Raw genomic sequence first — 18,162 nt, 5'->3', positions numbered from 1 at the left:
CTCAATGGCTGGTGCCAATGCTTGTGCCTAACTGTACAAAAAAAAAGTGCGACCCTCAGCTGTGCACTATATATTTGCAGATAAGTAACCTAGTGGTTAGTGTTAGAGCATCAGGCTGACAACCTCCGAACCCATCGATGCTCCTTCTTAGGGTCACCAGACGTCCAAGAAAATCCGGACATGTCCTTTTTGTTTATGTCCAGTTCTAATTCCATGTTATGACTTTCGGGTTTGACTTTTCTGAATAGATACAGCACGTCTGCTTTGCTGCTGGTGATGAGCGTTGTATCATCCGCATAGAGCAGGCTGCTTATATTTCGGCCACCAACTTTGAAACCGACGCTCTCTTCCTCCAAATTCGCTTTTCTGAAGACGGCTTTTCGCCATAAAGGTTGAACAGGTAAGGTGACATGATGCATCCTTGCCTGCTGTCACGTTGTATTGGAAACCAATCAGCGTTGCCATATTCAGTTCTCACTGCAGCTTCTTGATTTTCAAAGAGACTCTTTATCAGCCGAGCTGTGTGTTTTCGGGTATTCCCATTTGTTCTAGAGCAGGGGTCTCAAAGTCCCTCCTTGAGGGCCGCAATCCAGTCGGGTTTTCAGGATTTCCCCAATGAATATGCATTGAAAGCAGTGCATGCACATAGATCTCATGCATATTCATTGGGGAAATCCTGAAAACCCGACTGGATTGCGGCCCTCAAGGAGGGACTTTGAGACCTCTGTTCTAGAGTACTCTATAGTTTATCATAATCCACACGGTCAAAAGCTTTGCTGGTAAACACTGTGGTACAAAGGGATTGGTCAGAGCTCATGGAGTTACTATCTCTTTTAATAACAACCATCTACACCAGGGGTCTCAAAGTCCCTCCTCGAGGGCTGCAATCCAGTCGGGTTTTCAGGATTTCCCCAATGAATATGCATGAGATATATTAGCATACAATGAAAGTAGTGCATGCAAAGAGATCTCATGCATATTCATTGGAGAAATCCTGAAAACCCAACTGGATTGCGGCCCTTGAGGAGGGACTTTGAGACCCCTCATCTACACTGATTCCAGGCAGAGAATGACATGGTGACAAATTTCATCACTGTCCCCATCCCCATGGATAACCGCGGGAAACCATCCTGTGTCATTCCTTAGTGTCTATCTCAACCTCTGTCCTTCTATACCTGCATTTTTCAATGCAAGGCTTGAAAGTCAGTGGCTGGGTCCATTCATACTCTGATTCTTCCCTCTCTCCTTAAAGAATGGCATGGAGATGGTTTCCCCACAGTTATCTGAATTCAAGAAAGTATGGGATGAGCACAGAGGATGTGTCAGAAGAAGATTGTAGAGGTTATTAGGTGATATGGATTGGCAGAATGGATAAGCTGTATGGTCTTCATCTGCTGTCTTTTTCTCTGTTTCTGTGTTTAACCAAGGAGGTAATCTATTTTGCAAAGATGATACATCCAAAGTCAGCATTTCAGATTGCTCGATTTAAATTGCAGTGCACCAATTCACTCAGTTGTATGAAAAATTGCTCTGCTAATGAGAACTTTGAAATTGCTTCTAAAGATCTGGTGGAGAGACTGAAATGACAAGGCAATATAATGAATCTTGTAACAGATTAGATAGAATGTGGAAGCAGAAAACCAAGAAAATGTTGAGGTTTGTGGCACAGCACCTTCTACAGGGCAGCTGTGGTATTGCCAGCTTATCCAACTTCCCTCAAACGGTCTTTTATATAGCACCCTGGAAAAACAAATCATTCTTAAAACTCAAAAAGTCTGCATTCAGCAGTATTGCAGCAACAAAATACAAGGTAGCTTTGCTTCCTCATATATAAGTGCAAATCATTCCTATCCGCGCCTACCAGGTAGGCATTTGCAAACTGGAGCTTGGGTTTCTGTTCTCCCAGTCTTAGACAAACAGGGTATCCACAAGTTAGGCCCCTGTCTTCACATTCTGCTCACAGCTTTACTTATAAAGCACCCAAAGAAATTTGAGCAGAAGCAAGCTTTCAAAAGTGTAAATCTTTCCTGAAAACATCCTTTTTTTAAGGCAGGCTTCTAAAATAGGATTGGAAACGAAGGGTAAGATACATTAATGACTCTAGAAATTTATGGGAGCTCTTTTATGACATTTTGTTTATATTGTAAATCACTGTCCCCCTCTTTTACTAAGGCATGACAACTGTTTTAGCGCATGCTAAACGCTAATGTGTGCGTTAGCGTTTAGCAAATGTTAAAATGGCTAACGCGCCTTAGTAAAAGGACCCCTATGTATTGTGTAAGTTAAGGGGTATATCAAGCTCCATCAAACATTTGTATACTGGGGTCCGGGATTCACATAGGGCTCCTTTTACTAAGCTGCATTAACGTTTTTAGCACGCGCTAAACCCGCGCTACGCGGCTAGAACTAACGCCAGCTCAATGCTGGCGTTAAGGTCTAGCACGCGGCAATTTAGCGTGCGCTATTCCGCACGTTAAAGCCCTAACGCGGCTTAGTAAAAGGAACCTATAGATTTTACAGCCTCTTACATCACGTAAGCAGGCGGGTCTTATGGGCTCACCATATGCTTGTAACGTCACAGCATGTTATACAAAGGCAAAAACTCATCGTAACAATTTTTTTAGGTCCATCAGAAGCAGAGAACCTGTGAGGGAATCCGTGGGGACTGTTGGATGATTAAGGAGCAACAGGGGCACTCAGGGAGGATAAGGCCATAGCAGATGGGCTCTGCTTCACTTTCTGCTAATAGGAAAATCGTTAAGTCTAGTGGGAAGATAGATTATAACCTTTTGGGGATAACGTTTCTGGTTCTCTGGATCCTTTTAGAGGCGAAAATTAGGCACTGGCAGTTGCCTAACTTAAGCATTTTAATTGGTTTTAAGTGGTGCACCATTAAAAAATATAATTATAAACTCATTAAAAAAATTAAGCGTCGGCAGGCGACCTCTGGGACCGGTGCCTGTGTCCATCTCACCTAGCGGCGTCTAGTGACACCGAAGCCCAGCAGTGGGCATGTTTAGGGGCAGCACTGGACTTTGGCACTGCTGGCCGCCATTCCGCAAGGACCCTAGGCGTTGGAAATATAGGCATGTGAAAGCCTGGCCTAGGGTCCTTGCTAGTCGTGATTCTGTAAGCAGCGACTGTCTGTGATTGACACATGGCACCGCTTACAGAATCAGCCCCTTTATGCCTCAAAATTGGCCTTGGTAAGTGTAACCCTAAAAAATGATTTCAACCTTCTGCATAATTTGGCTGCACCCCCTCTCCCCCCCCCCCCCCCATTTCTGGAGATTCTGTGCCAAATTCTCAACCTAGGAAACCACTAACTTTTTCTTAAACAAAATTGTTACTGTATGACAATATCTTTAAAACTCTTTAAATTCAGTAGAATTTGATGATTATTTTCCGGTTACTCCTCATACTGCAATTAGATCTATAGAAGATGTAGGATCTTTAGAAGATGTAGGATTGCTAGATTTTCCAATCAGAAAATCCGGACCCCTAGACCCTTAACCCAGGCACGCCCAGTTTTACCCATCCCCACCCTAATCCCGCCCCCAGTCCCACCCTAGCCCCACCCCCACTGCTTGCTCATGTCCACCTCTGCCCGCTTTTGTCCGCAAATCGCGTTGGGCAGTGAGGAAGTCCACGCATGTGCAGATTTCCTCCCTGCTTGACTTGATTTCAGACATAGTGCCGGGTTTTGAAAAGTTTTCCAGACCCTTAGACATGTCCTTAAAAGGAGGACATATCCAGGAAAATCTGGACGGCTGCTAACCCTAATCAAGAGCTTTTCCTCATGTACCTGTATACTAGACATATGTCCTTCATACAGCTATACGATGGGAGGGATGTTATTGAATGAGAGTACCCAAGAAAGGGACTTGGGGGTAATGGTGGACATGACAATGAAACCGACGGCGCAGTGCGCAGCGGCCGCTAAGAGAGCAAATAGGTATAATCAAGAAGGGTATTACAACCAGAATGAAAGAAGTTATCCTGCCGTTGTATCAGGCGATGGTGCGTCCGCATCTGGAGTACTGCGTCCAATATTGGTCGCTGTACCTTAAGAAGGATATGGCGCTACTCGAGAGGGTTCAGAGGAGAGCGACGCATCTGATAAAGGGGATGGAAAACCTTTCAACGCTGAGAGATTGGAGAAACTAGGTCTCTTTTCCCTTGAGAAGAGGAGACTTAGAGGGGATATGATAGAAACTTACAAGATCATGAGGGCATAGAGAGAGTAGAGAGGGACAGAAAGGGAGAGAGAAAGGGAGACAGAGAGAAATATATATATATATATATATAGAGAGAGAGAGAGAGAGAGAGATAGAAAGAGAGAGAGACAGATATAGAGATAGATAGATAGAGAAAGACTGGAGAAATTGGGGCTCTTTTCCCTGGAGAAGAGGAGACTTAGAGGGAATATGATAGAGACTTACAAGATCATGAAGGGCATAGAGAGAGTAGACAGATTCTTCAAACTTTCGAATAATAAAAGAACAAGAGGGCATTTGGAAAAGTTGAAAGGGGACAGATTCAATACGAATGCCAGGAAGTTCTTTTTTACCCAACGTGTGGTGGACACCTGGAATGCGCTTCCAGAGGACGTAACAGGGCAGAGAACGGTACTGGGGTTCAAGAAAGGATTGGACAATTTCCTGCTGGAAAAGGGGATAGAGGGGTATAGATAGAGGATTACTGCACAGGTCCAGGACCTGTTGGGCCGCCGCGTGAGCGGACTGCTGGGCACGATGGACCTCAGGTCTGACCCAGTGGAGGCACTGCTTATGTTCTTTTTTTTTTTTTTTCCAAACTCCCAGGCTTCATTTTATTCTGGTTATTCATGATCTGTAATCATTTGTTAAGGGCTTTCTACCATCAGAGTTTGGTTCATATTGTTATTACTCCTATTTCCAAGCAACAAAATACTGATCTGCCTCAGCTGTTCAGCTTTAGACCTATTGCAGATATACCTTTGTTGACAAAACTGTTGGAGACCTTAGTGAGTAAACAGTTATCTGATTTTATAGAACAATACTCATGTTTGCAGTCTACTTAAATTTGGGTTTCGTCCCAAACATAGCACTGACTTATTGTTATTTACATTAACTTCTAAGTCCAAATAATGGTTGTGTCAAGGTCAACAATCCTGCACTTCAGTTTGATATCGGTGCTGCTTTTGCTTCAGTTGATCATTTTTTATTGATTAATAAGTTGAGTGAACTGGGCATAGAAGGTTTAAAGAATTTTTAACCAACTGAAAGTATCCCTAGTGTTGGAATTCTTTTTGTGGAGTACCAATATAAGAACATAAGAATTTGCCGCTGCTGGGTCAGACCTGTGGTCCATCGTTCCCAGCAGTCCGCTCACACGGCGGCCCTAAGGTCAAAGACCAGTGCCCTATTTGAGTCTAGCCTTACTTGCATATGTTCTGGTCTAACAGGGACTTATCCAACTTTTTCTTGAATCCCTGGAGGGTGTTTTCCACTATAACAGCCTCCAGAAGAACGTTCCAGTTTTCCACCACTCTCTAGGTGAAGAAGAACTTCCTTACGTTTGTACGGAATCTATCCCCTTTTAACTTTAGAGAGTGCCCTCTCGTTCTCTCTACCTTGGAGAGGGTGAACAACCTGCCCTTATCTACTAAGTCTATTCCCTTCATTATCTTGAACGTTTCAATCATGTCCCCTCTCAGTCTCTTTTCAAGGGAGAAGAGGCCCAGTTTCTCTAACCTCTCACTGTACGGCAACTCCTCCAGCCCCTTAACCATTTTAGTCACTCAACTCTTATGTTTTGTAATATTTTTATAAGTTTATTGCAGGTGGTGTCTTTGTCTGAAGAATAATATATGTTATCTTACGCTGATGACATTTTCCTGTTGACCCTTGTGAATTTGAATATGGCAGATACTTGTATTAGGATTTTTGAACGTATAAGCAAAATTGTGAATTGGACTTCCTTTCATAAATTGAAATTGAATATGAATAAGGCAAAGGTCCTTCGGTTCCTTAATTTGTTATCTTTTCTTCCCCCAACTATAACACTTCAATACTTTTAAAATCAATAGGAGTTAATATTTTTTTCGCTCAGAGAATAGTTAAGCGCTGGAACGCGTCGCCAGAGGATGTGGTAAGAGCAGTTAATGTAGCTGGTTTAAAAAATGGTTTGGACAAGTTTCTGGAGGAAAAGTCCATAGTCTGCTTTTGAGATAGACATGGGCCTTTATGGAGGAAGACTATATATCATGAGACAGCTCTATGTAGAGCATTCAGTGCGCTGGCCTGCACTAAAAACCGCTATTGCAGTTTTGTAAGAAGGGGGGAGGGGGTTAGTTATTTACAAAACTTATATACCACACTATCATAAAAGTCTGGCGGTTCACATATCAATCATTCACAATTAAAGTTCAGACATAGGGTTCCTTTTACTAAGGTGCGCTAGCGTTTTTAGCGCATGCAGGAAATTACCGCGCGCTACGCTTCTAGAACTAACACCAGCTAAATGCTGGCATTAAGGTCTAGCGCACGCGCTATTCCACGCATTAAAGCCATAACGCAGCTTAGTAAAAGGAACCCGTAGTATTTCTGCAGCATTTAATAGACTTCACTGGCTATCCATCAAGAAACAAATAGAATTCAGATCTACCTTTTTGATCCACCACATATTGCAAGCAGATTCTTCTGAATGTCTTATTTTGGTTTTCTCTCAGTTGCATTCTTCTTCTACTAGGTTAAGTGGTACGCTTTCATTGTACTATCTGGCATTTAAAATGTATGCGATGTAAACATCAGTGTAATTCTTCATTTATTTATGGTGCTCTCTCTCTCTTTGGAACAATTTGGCCCTTAAAATAAGAACTAAATGCAGTTATATGAGTTCTTGTAAAAAGTTGAAGACTTTTGTGTATGATATGATTGAGGATATTTTGTTTTAATTTGATTTAATATGTATTCTGATTGGTCTGTCATGTACTTTCCAATTGACTATGTACGTTAGTGTGATTAATAAATCATATACTAGATTAGATTAGAAACTGGTTATTGGACAGAAAACAGAGGGTAGGGTTAAATGGCCATTTTTCCTAATGGAGGAAGGTAACTAGTGGAGTGCCACAGGGATCTGTACTAGGTCAGGTGCTATTTAACACAGTGTTCTTCAACCTTTTGACACCTATGGACCGGTGGAAATAAAAGAATTATTTTGTGGGCCGGCACCAGTCCGTGGACCGGTGATTGAAGAACACTGGACTAAGTCATGGGCCAAACCCCACCCATCTCCACCCCATAATAGTACTAATTGTAACACTATTTCTTCCATTCATATATACACACAATATACTGTAATCTTATTAACAACACATAATGGTAACCACAAAATTAAACTACACAAAGCACACTGTATGCTTCTCAATATTCATTCCTACCAGAAAACAGATAACTCCATGCAAATATGGAACCAAAAACTAAAAGTACTAATATATACAAACGGAACCCTACGATTCAAGCTCTGCATGCAGTACAACCCCAGAGAAAAAGAAACAAATGCATTTCTTCCTGAACAGTACAAAATACAGACAGGAGATGTAAATTCTCAAAATTGACACAATTCAGTCACTAAACTACCTTTGTTGTTTCCCTCCCTCCATGCTGTGCCTTACCTTCTGTCCTGCTCCCGCCTGGCTGTTTTATGCCGCCCCCAGTGTTATCTTCGTGCCGGCTCCCTCTTCCTCAGTGCCGCAGCGCACAAAGCCGTGGGCAGTGCGTCCCGCGCCTCATCTGGAAGCCTTCCCTCTGATATTGCGACGTCAGAGAGAACACTTCTGGTTCAGGCGTAGGAGCAGTGAGGAAAAGGGAGCCGTCCCGAAGATAACGCTGCATCGATCATTCCGCAGACCAGAAGCTGAAGAACACTACCTCAGGCCTGATGCACATGCCGGCCCTGTGGACTGACGGGAAATTTCTGTGGACTGGCACCAGTCTGTGTACTGGCAGTTGAAGAACACTGATTTAACATATTTACAAATGGAACAAGTGAGGTGATTAAATGTGCAGATGGCGCAAAACTATTCAAAGTTGTCAAAACACAAGATGACTGTGCAAAATTACAGGAAGACCACAGGAAATTGGAAGACTGGGCATCCAAACTGCAGATGAAATGTAATGTGGACAAATGAAAAGTGATGCACATCGGGAAGAATAATCCAAATCATACTTACCAAATGCTAGGATCCACCTTAAGAGTCAGTACCGAAGAAAAAACCTCTAGGTGTCATTATGTTGACATCCTCTGCCCAGTGTGTGGCAGTGGCCAAAAAAAGCAAACAGGATGCTAGGAATTATTAGAAAAGGGATGGAATATTATAATGCTTCTGTATTACTCCATGGTGCAACCTCAACTTGAGTATTGTATTCCATTCTGGTCTCCATATCTCAAAAAAGATATGATGGAATTAAAAAAGATTGAAATATGAGCAACCAAAATGATAAAAGGATGGAAGAAACTCTTTTCATATAAGAAAAGGCTAGAGAGGTTATGGCTCTTCAGCTTGGAAAAAAGATGGCTGAGGGGAGAGGTGTAGAATGAGTCAAGGTTCACTGACTTTTTACTCTTTTAAACACTATAAAGACTAGAGAACACTCAATGAAGTTACATGGAAAAATAGCCTTACTGGGTCAGACCAATGGTCCATCAAGCCCAGTAGCCCGTTCTCACAGTGGCCAATCCAGGTCACTAGTATCTGGCCAAAACCCAAGGAGTAGCAATATTCCATGCTACCACTTCCCCCATTTCTTTCTCTAACAGACTATGGACTTTTCCTCCAGGAACTTGTCCAAACCTTTCTTAAAACCAGCTCCGCTATCCGCTCTTACCAAATCCTCTGGCAATGCATTCCAGACTATTCTCTGAGTGAAAAAAAAATGTCCTATTGGTTTTAAAAGTATTTCCCTGTAACTTCATTGAGTGTCCCCTAGTCTTTGTAATTTTTGACGGAGTGAAAAATCGATCCACTTGTACCTGTTCTACTCCATTCAGGATTTTGTAGACTTCAGTCATATCTCCCCTTAATCGTCTCTTTTCCAAGCTGAGGAGCCCTAACATTTTTAGTCTTTCCTCATACGATAGGAGCTCCATCCCCTTTATCATCTTGGTCGTTCTTCTTTGTACCTTTTCTAGCGCCACTATATCTTTCTTGAGATAAGGAGACCAGAATTGAACGCAATACTCCAGATGAGGTTACACCATGGAGCGATACAGGGGCATTATGACATTCTTAGTCTTAGCTATTCTTATGGTCTTATGAAATTTATTTATATAATAGTCTTATTAAAATTTAATATTTAGTTCTCGTTAGGCAAACTTTCCCTATTTTCTTTGGACGTTTCTGACTCTATAACATCATCACAATTCATCCCTTCCATAACCCTTATCCACATCGAATCACCTCCCAGTCTGACTACAGCAACTGTGTCTTATGGTCTGCCACTGACCCATCTCTCCCACCTTCAATTAATTCAAAATTCTGCTATTGTTATATAACCCCCCCTTTTCAAGGTTCTTTATCCACTTCTGCATACAGTCAAACTTCTCTTGCTGTCCTACAAGTGCATTTGTTCTGTAGCTCCTCACTATCTCTACTCTCTTATCTGTCTCTACAGCCCTCCATGGGAACTCCATTCATCTTATCTGTGCCCTTCTTCACCACCAATTTCAAGTTTCAAGTTTTTATTAAAATTTGATAATGTCACTTATCCAGCTTCTAAGCGAGATACAGAGTAAAATATGGGGGAAATAGATAAAAATTGTAAAAAAGGCCACTACCAAAATTAAAAAAAAAGAGCAAAAAACAATATTAATCAAATGGCGTATCTAGACAAGAACATCAACTACAAGACATTAGAAGAAACAGAAGGGAAGTGGGGAAGAAATACAATTGAAATAGGATAGGAAACAAATAAGGAACGAATGAAAGGTAGAGTCGCTGAAACATGCTTCTTTAAATGAGAAACTAAAAAGGAACTTTGAGTTAAAATGCTGAAAGCATCCTCTATAATAAAACCCTTACTCGCGCATGCGCAGTTGACACGGTGTGATCCCTGCCGCTGTGATTTCTGCTTCTGTGCCGTGTTCCATTTGCAGCGCGCGGCGGCTTACAGTGTGTGCAGCGTGCAACGGCTTGCAGCGTGTGCGGTGGTGAGAGCAACGGCAGGAGGGTGTCCTTCGAGGTGCTGCGAGGTGTCCGGCTGCTACTGCTGCACAGGGAAGTGGAGGGGGAGAGGGAAAGGGGGCTGCTTTGGGGGGAGGGGTGTGCTGGGGGGCAGGCAGCAATCTTGGTTTGCTCGGGGGGCCAGAGAGAAATAGGCAGGGGGCTAGGGAGAAAGTCAGAGAGACAGATAGAAATAAAGACAGACAGACAAGGGGCCAGGGAGAGACACAGACAGAATGAATGACAAACAGACAGAGGGCCAGAGAGACAGACAGACAGCTAGCGGCCAAGGAGTGAGAAAGAAAGAAAGACAGACAGACAGGGGGCCAGAGAGACAGACAGAAAGACAGCCAGACAGCCAGCGGCCAAAGAGAAAGAGAGACAAAGAAAAAAAGACAGACAGACAGGCAGCAGCCAAGGAGAGAGAGAGACAGAAAGAAAGACAGACAGACAGAAAGCGGCCAAGGAGAGAGAAAGAGAGAGACAGAAAGAAAGAAAGAAAGACAGACAGCGGCTAAGGAGACAGAAAGAAAGACAGACAGACACATCTATTCTAGTACCCGTTAATGTAATGGGCTTAAAGACTAGTCCTTAAATTGGCCTTTAAAGTGGTTTAGATTATTTTCTTCTTTTACTGGAGGTTGGAAGAGTATTCCTTAGTTGGAATCAGTAGCATAGTCAACTGATTTAGGGTTGGCCCAAGAGCAATGAGGGTGGGCCATAAATGTAATCTCTACTCCCCCAACAAAAGCAAACCCAAATTTAATTTCTGCTCCTCCCCCCCCCCCATTCCCCCAAAGTAAATGGCATACCTGTGCTGGCAGGAATCCCTGTCAGCCAAAGAACCCCCAACCCCGCCAAAGGGTTTACATGGGCAGCTGCTGGCACTGTCCTGGAGCATCTGCCACCATCTTCCGTGCACGTAGGCTAAGTATCACCCCAGTATGAAAACTGTGCATGCGTGAGGGAGGTAGTGGCCTATGGCCAAGAACAGAACATTGCCAGCAGCCGATCAACATGTAAATTCTTTCGACTGGCAGGGCTTTAGAATCCTCACCAGCCACTCTAAAGGAGATTAAATTTTGGGTGGGCCTCGGTTCACCCGTGGCTACGCCACGGCATGGACTAGACTTGTTGAGTCCTCAGTGCATCGTGCTTTGCCTCTAGCTCTATTCAAATCCAGGCTAAAAGCCTGCCTTTTTGAGGCTGCTTTTAAATCTTGATCTCTTATCTGCCTGTTTAATACCTATATTGTTTTGATCACACCCACAATAAATGAACTCCTTAATCTCTTATTTGTCCTGTTTGTCTTGAACAGATTTAAGTACTATCTATCAGGGATTTGCTCTTACATGTGTGTGTACAACGCTGCATATTCTAGTGGCATTATAGAAATGATAATTACTGTAGTCGTAAATATTGGGTTTCTCCTTTGGCTAGGGTACACTTGACAGGATTGGCAGTAGGCCCTTCCCTCTTAGTAATATAATAATAATAATAATTTATTGTTTATATACCGCCAAAGCCAAAGTAGTTCGAGGCGGTTTACAATAAAGAAGAGCTGGACATTCAGTGAAAAAACAATGAAGTCTTTGAGTACATGAATATTTGTACAGAATAAGGTTACATTGGTGTCAGGTCAAAAGCGCGCCGGGACAAAGGCGCGCCGGGACAAAGGCGCGCCCAGACAATTGAGTGCAGCGTGCTGCAGCCGCGCCACTCTAAATTACTGTTTTTAGTGCTCTGACGGGGGGGTGTGGGGTGGGGGAACCCCCACTTTACTTAATAGACATTGCGCCGCATTGTGGGGGCGTTGTGGGGGGGGGTGGGGGGTTGTAACCCCCCACATTTTACTGAAAACTTCACTTTTTCCCTGTTTTTAGGGAAAAAAGTTCAGTTTACAGTAAAATGTGGAGGGTTACAAACCCCCCAAAACGCCGGCGCGATGTCTATTAAGTAAACTGGGGGGGGTTCCCCAACAAACCCCCCCGTCGGAGCCCCTAAAAACTGTAATTTAGAGTGGCGCGGCGGCGCGCGCTGCACTCAATTGTCGGCGCGCGCTTTTGTCTTTCGCGCCATTGTCTATGAACCGGTTACATTGTAGGGGCGGGTTTACAATAAGAAGGGTTGGTCATGGGGTAAGCAGTGAAGACTTTAGGCATCCTTGGTCACAAATCGGTTGAACAGGTTGGTTTTAACTAGTTTTCTGAAGTTGAGGTAGGATGAGGAGTGCTTGATGCTGCTGCTTAGCCAGTCGTTCTTCTTGGAAGGCAACCGTTCTGTCAAGGAATCTTTTGTATCGGCAGGTTTTTAATGTAGGGTGGCTAAACATACGTATTCTGCGTGTAGGCCTGGGTGGAGCAGTCTAGTTTAAAGTGGAAGACCAGGTATAGAGGGGCCAAACCGAGAATGGATTTGAAACAGAGGCAGGCGAATTTGAACAATACTCTTGCCTCCAGGGGCAACCAGTGGAGTTTTTGGTAGTAGGCAGTTATGTGATCCCATTTCTTTATGCCGAAAATCAGTCGCACAGCTGAGTTTTGTATGATTCAGAGTTTTTGAATGGTTTTCTTGAGAGACCCCAGGTAAATGATATTGCAATAGTCGAGTAGGTTTAAAATGGAGGATTGCCCCATTAAGCGGAATGATGTGTCGAAGTGCTTTCTGATGGTTCTTAGTTTCCAAAGTGTCGCGAAGCCCTTTTTGATTAGTAGCTCTGAGTGCATATTTAGAGTGAGATAGCGGTCCAGTGTCACTCCCAGGATTTTTATGGTATCGACAATGGGGAAGTTCTGATCATTCCATTCAGGGTTATTGTAGTATCTTTAATTTTGTCATTTGGGCTTGCCAGGAAGAATTTGTTTTTTCAGGGTTGAGTTTCAGTTTGAACCCTGTCATCCATGTTTTGATTTGTTTTAGAATTAGTGCTAGATGATTCTTCGTCTCAGGAGTCAGGCTTGTTAGGGGCAGGACTATGATGATATCATCGGCGTAGATGTAAAATTTGATTTTTAATTTTTCCAGTAGATTTGCCAATGGGGCTAGGTAAATGTTGAACAGAGTGGGGGATAGGGGGGGGGAACCCTGTGGTACTCCGCATGGGTTTACCCAGCTGGAGGATTGGATATTGTTGCCATAGACTCGGTACGATCGTTTGGTCAAGAAGGCTTGGAACCATTTTAGTACATTGCCTGAGAGACCAATTGTCTCCAAGCAGTCAATTAGGATGGTGTGGTCGACTAAATCAAAGGCGCTGCTTAGATCAAGTTGAAGGATTAGTGCACTGGAGCCTTGGAGCTACCACATTCCCTGAATGGGTTTTCTATTTCAAAGTGAGACTGACAGCCTTGCGTGGGTAAATTGATGGCGATTATACATCAGACATTGTATCATGCTTCCCCAAAGATCTTACAAGAATTTTTTGAGATTTATAAACCGAGAAGAGAGCTTAGAGACATAAATGGGATGAAATTAAGTTTGGAGGGTAGAATGTCGACTAGGCATGCTAGGAACCGAGCATCAATGATATCTGTGGCTGGCGTAGAACTATGGAATGCCTTGCCTGGTATCCTGCGGTTTTGTATGGGGGAGAATGAATTTTAAGAAAATGCTGAAGACTCAGTGATTGCCAATGCCTTCTTATGTTAAGTTCAAGTTTCAAGTTTCAAGTTTATTATTTGTTCTTGATTAATCGCTTTCTCTAATTCAAAGCGATGTACAAATCAAATTTAGTTAAAAGAAAACAAACAAACATACAAAACAAACTGTTGGGAATCACAATGCTTACAAAGGATAAAACTTATTATACTACATTGGGTAAAAATAGGGTTAAGAAATACATTCGTCAAATAAAAGATTAAACATAGGAAAACACATTAAGAGAAACAATAAATAAAAATCAAGAGTTAAAAGCGTCATTGAAAAGAAATGTTTTTAATAATGATTTAAATTTTACCAAGTCTTGATCGTTCCGTATAAAAATTGGAAGAGCATTCCAGGTTTGAGGGGCTGTTACGGAAAATATAAATTGCCGCCTAGTATTAATCAATTTCAATGAAGGTACTGTTAATAGGTTTTGATCAATTGATCTTAATATTCTAATTGGATGGTAAGGTATTAAAAGTTTATGAATAAAAGCAGGTGTCTTATATAGTAGTATTTTAAATGTAAGTAAACAGATTTTATAAGTTATTCTATGGATGACAGGGAGCCAATGTGCCTTTTCTAGTAGGGAGTGATGATCAAATTTTTTAGATTTAGTAATAAGTTTTATAGAGACATTCTGTATGATTTGTAAACGTTTAATTTCATTTAATGCAATACCTTTAAAAAGAGAATTACAATAATCTATTTTTGATATGACTAATGAGTGGATAAGGATATTTAAAGATTGTACATTCAGAAATTTTGAGATGGATCTAATTTGTCGTAATCTATAGAATGAAGTTTTAACAATATGACTTATATGGTCATGAAAGTTTAATTTAGAATCAATAATTACTCCTAATATTTTCGTTTTGTTAACTATCTGTAAAGGAATATTTCTTATGGTAATAGGGGTGATAAGTGTGGGATTTTCCTTCCATGGAAAGATCATCAAATTTGTTTTTTTTTATTAAGGGCCAGTTTATTAGACTTTAGCCAATGTTGAATTTGATCGAGTTTCTTACTGATCTCGTGTATTTCTGATATATTATCAGTATCTACAGGATGTAAAAGCTGAATATCGTCTGCGTAAGGTATATTTCAGTTGATAATCCCCTTTTAGAATTTTTTCGACAGCAATGAATGATTTAAAGCTTGCTTGTATTTCTGAATTGATTGAATTTACGCTCTATCCCTGTTTACAACAGGGACGATTAATGATGTTGTTTAGACATGTCTATGTTAAATGTGATAATCGTAGGGAAACAAGATTTTATGTATGTGATATGGAGACCGCATAGTTGTATGCGGTATATAAATTTTAAAATAAATTTTAAAATAAATATTGCTGATGTGGCTGTCGTTCAATCAGTGTTTGCTATGTGGTTTATTTGAATGTGTTTGATTATTATTATTTTTAGCATTTATATACCACTTATAGCCTAAGGGCTCCTTTTTACTAAGGTGCGCTAGCGTTTTTAGCGCGTGCAGGAAATTACCGCACGTTACGCTTCTACAACTAACGCCAGTTCAATGCTGGTGTTAAGGTCTAGCACGCGCAGCAATGTAGCGTGCGCTATTCCGGGCGCTAAAGTCCTTGCGCACCTTAGTAAAAGGAGCCCTAAGTGGTTTACATTCAGGTACTCAAGCATTTTTCCCTGACTATCCTGGTGGGCTCACACTATCTAATGGGGGATTAAGTGACTTGCCCAGGGTCACAAGGAGCAGCATGGGATTTGAACCCACAACCTCAGGGTGTTGATGCTTTTGTAGCTCTAACCACTGCACTATACACTCCCCATATTTTCTAATCCGCCATGGCCTTAAGGCAGAATGCCGGACAAAAGAACAAAAATCCGACAACTCTGCAGTATAGAACAGTGAGAACAAAACAAAAGACGAAACTGCAGAACAATTGTACAAGATGCAGGCAAGGTTTATGTCAAATAAACAATTTGTTGCGCGCAAAATAGACCACCTTAAGTAACGCGTCCTGTTACACATCGCAGCCCATCGATCAGGCAAAAATTGCTGCGTTTATATCTTTTACTACCACTTTTGGGACCCCTGATGAAGACGTGTTGATCGAAACACAGACCGTGTCAGGTCCCGTGCTTGTTTAAGGTAGTCTATTTGCGCGCAACAAATTGTTTATTTGAAATAAACCTTGCCTGCATCTTGTACAATTGTTCTGCAGTTTCGTTTTTGTTTTGCTCTTAAGGCATACATATGTATTTATTGATCATTGGAACAAGCTTCCAGTGCGGGTGATTGAGGCAGACAGCGTGCCAGACTTTAAGAATAAATGGGATACCCATGTGGGATCCCTACGAGGGTCAAGATAAGGAAATTGGGTCATTAGGGCATAGACAGGGGGTGGGTAAGCAGAGTGGGCAGACTTGATGGGCTGTAGCCCTTTTCTGCCGTTATCTTCTATGTTTCTATGTTTCTATGTATTTATTCATTTCTATTCAGTTGTTATCCAAGGCAGATTACAAAATCAGAAAAACAGTCATAATAAAAATACACAAATGGTATACAGTGTTCCCCGGTCATTCGCGGTTGGTGGTCCGCAGTCCCAGTTCTAGACTGATTTTGAAGCAAGGAAGAAAAAATTGAACTGTATGTATGAGATGAATGTATTCGAGTTGGTTGTACAGTACTCCCCCGATTATTCACAGGGGTTCCATTCCAGGAATTTTAAAAAAAACGCAAATACGGTTTTTCGTGGGGGAGACTGGAGAGGGCAGCCAGAGAGGCAGGAGAGAGCAGCCGGAGCGCCGGTGAGTGAAGGAAATCACTCGCTGTATGCCCCGACCGCCTCTTCTGCACTAAAGTCGGGCCTTACCAATCAGGAGCTGCGTGTCAAAGCAGCTCCTGATTGGTAAGGCCTGACTTTAGTGCAGCTCTTGGACGAATTCTCGGCTTTCCATTCTGGTCATTCCACTGTGTTTTCTCTGGTATAAGTGATCGTGCAAATATATTCCTGGCTACGCTCATGTTCTGTAAAGGAAATTAGATACCTACCAGGTGTCCTGTTATATAATTGTTCCCATAATGATTTTTGTTTTAGCAAATTAAAGATTTTGAATGCATCTCATTTTTTTTTAATTTTTTAGCACCTAGTCTTTGGAGAGGTTGTTTGTGAAGAATGAGAAGAGAATGGAAACTGATTGTCGGTAATGCGAGAAGATGCCATCCTCTTGACTTTGTATAATGTACCATTATGGTTTTTGTGCCTCAACTGTACTATCCAAGTATGTTTCTCCAGCAGAGTGCCTATCCTCCCTTTGGACCTGGAAGAGCAGCCACATTACCATATGCACCGATGTTTCCACCTATCCAGATGCACAGTTTCAGCAGTAGACCCCTCACCTTTATGGTGGAAGACCAGAATAGTTTCCAGGATTATGAAGGCAGCTCCGTAGAATATCATCATTATTATGGCATGAACCCAACCTTTTCCCCTCCCCCATCCTGGTATTTTCCTCAGATCAATCAGTTTCCTATGTACAATCCCTACATGAATTATAACAACCAAAGGCGGAATCAGGACGTGTGGCCAGAGGGTTTCACCTTGAAGGGAGAGCTTCAATGGGGCAAACTGGGGCGAGTTGTTGGGCCCAAAAGAGAACTTCCAGAATTTGTGAAGGATGACCTCCGGCGCGTTTATGGGACATACCCCAAGACAGTCCTTACTGTAACCTACCAAAATGGAGAATTTCTAGTGAAAGGCGATCCCTTTGTGGGAGAACAAGAATACACTGTAGAAAAGAGAGTGAGTTCGACAGCTACCAACTCCAGACGAAGACGACCACATGTTAAAGAGAGAGCCAGACCAAAAAGAAGAAGAAAAAATCCAAACGCTAATAAATTAATAATGAAAATTATATACTGAACAGAGGTTTATTGGCTACTGAGACAAAGTGCAGGAGGGCCTAGATCCCCGGTGGCCCACATTATGTCCAGCACTAGCTAGATTTTCATTAATCCAGACATGGGCCAACTCTGGTCCATCGAGGGCCGGAATCCAATCGGGTTTTCAGGATTTCCCTAATGAATATGCATGAGATCTATTTTCCATGCACTGCTTTTAATGCATATTCATTGTGGGAAATCCTGAAAACCCCGATTGGATTCTGGCCTCGAGGACCGGAGTTGCCCAAGTCTGCATTAGATCCACAATGAATAATGCATAAGTTTGCATTTTGGCATACATTGGGAGGCTAGAATAAACAGATTTATGTTAGGAAAGTTCATAACCTGATTGGCTGTGGGTTACTAGGACATCGTGTTGGGAGCCCTATCAT

At 42.1% G+C, this 18,162-nt stretch overlaps 1 protein-coding gene across 2 annotated transcripts in view; it reads left to right on the top strand.

Annotated features, from left to right (window-relative positions):
* C4H10orf95 (chromosome 4 C10orf95 homolog) overlaps positions 1 to 17,838 on the top strand; it is a 30,881-nt gene extending 13,043 nt beyond the window's left edge. For both annotated transcript variants that reach the window (XM_033940397.1, XM_033940398.1), the window contains exon 2: positions 16,972 to 17,838. In XM_033940397.1, the coding sequence (XP_033796288.1) occupies positions 17,079 to 17,750 (672 nt within the window). In that variant the 5' untranslated portion in view covers positions 16,972 to 17,078 and the 3' untranslated portion in view covers positions 17,751 to 17,838. The remainder of the gene's footprint in view (positions 1 to 16,971) is intronic.
* Positions 17,839 to 18,162: the final 324 nt, after the last annotated feature.

This window comes from Geotrypetes seraphini, chromosome 4, assembly GCF_902459505.1.
Source record: "Geotrypetes seraphini chromosome 4, aGeoSer1.1, whole genome shotgun sequence".
NCBI classification, from domain to species: Eukaryota; Metazoa; Chordata; class Amphibia; order Gymnophiona; family Dermophiidae; genus Geotrypetes; species Geotrypetes seraphini.
This window is presented reverse-complemented; position numbering and strand designations above follow the sequence as displayed.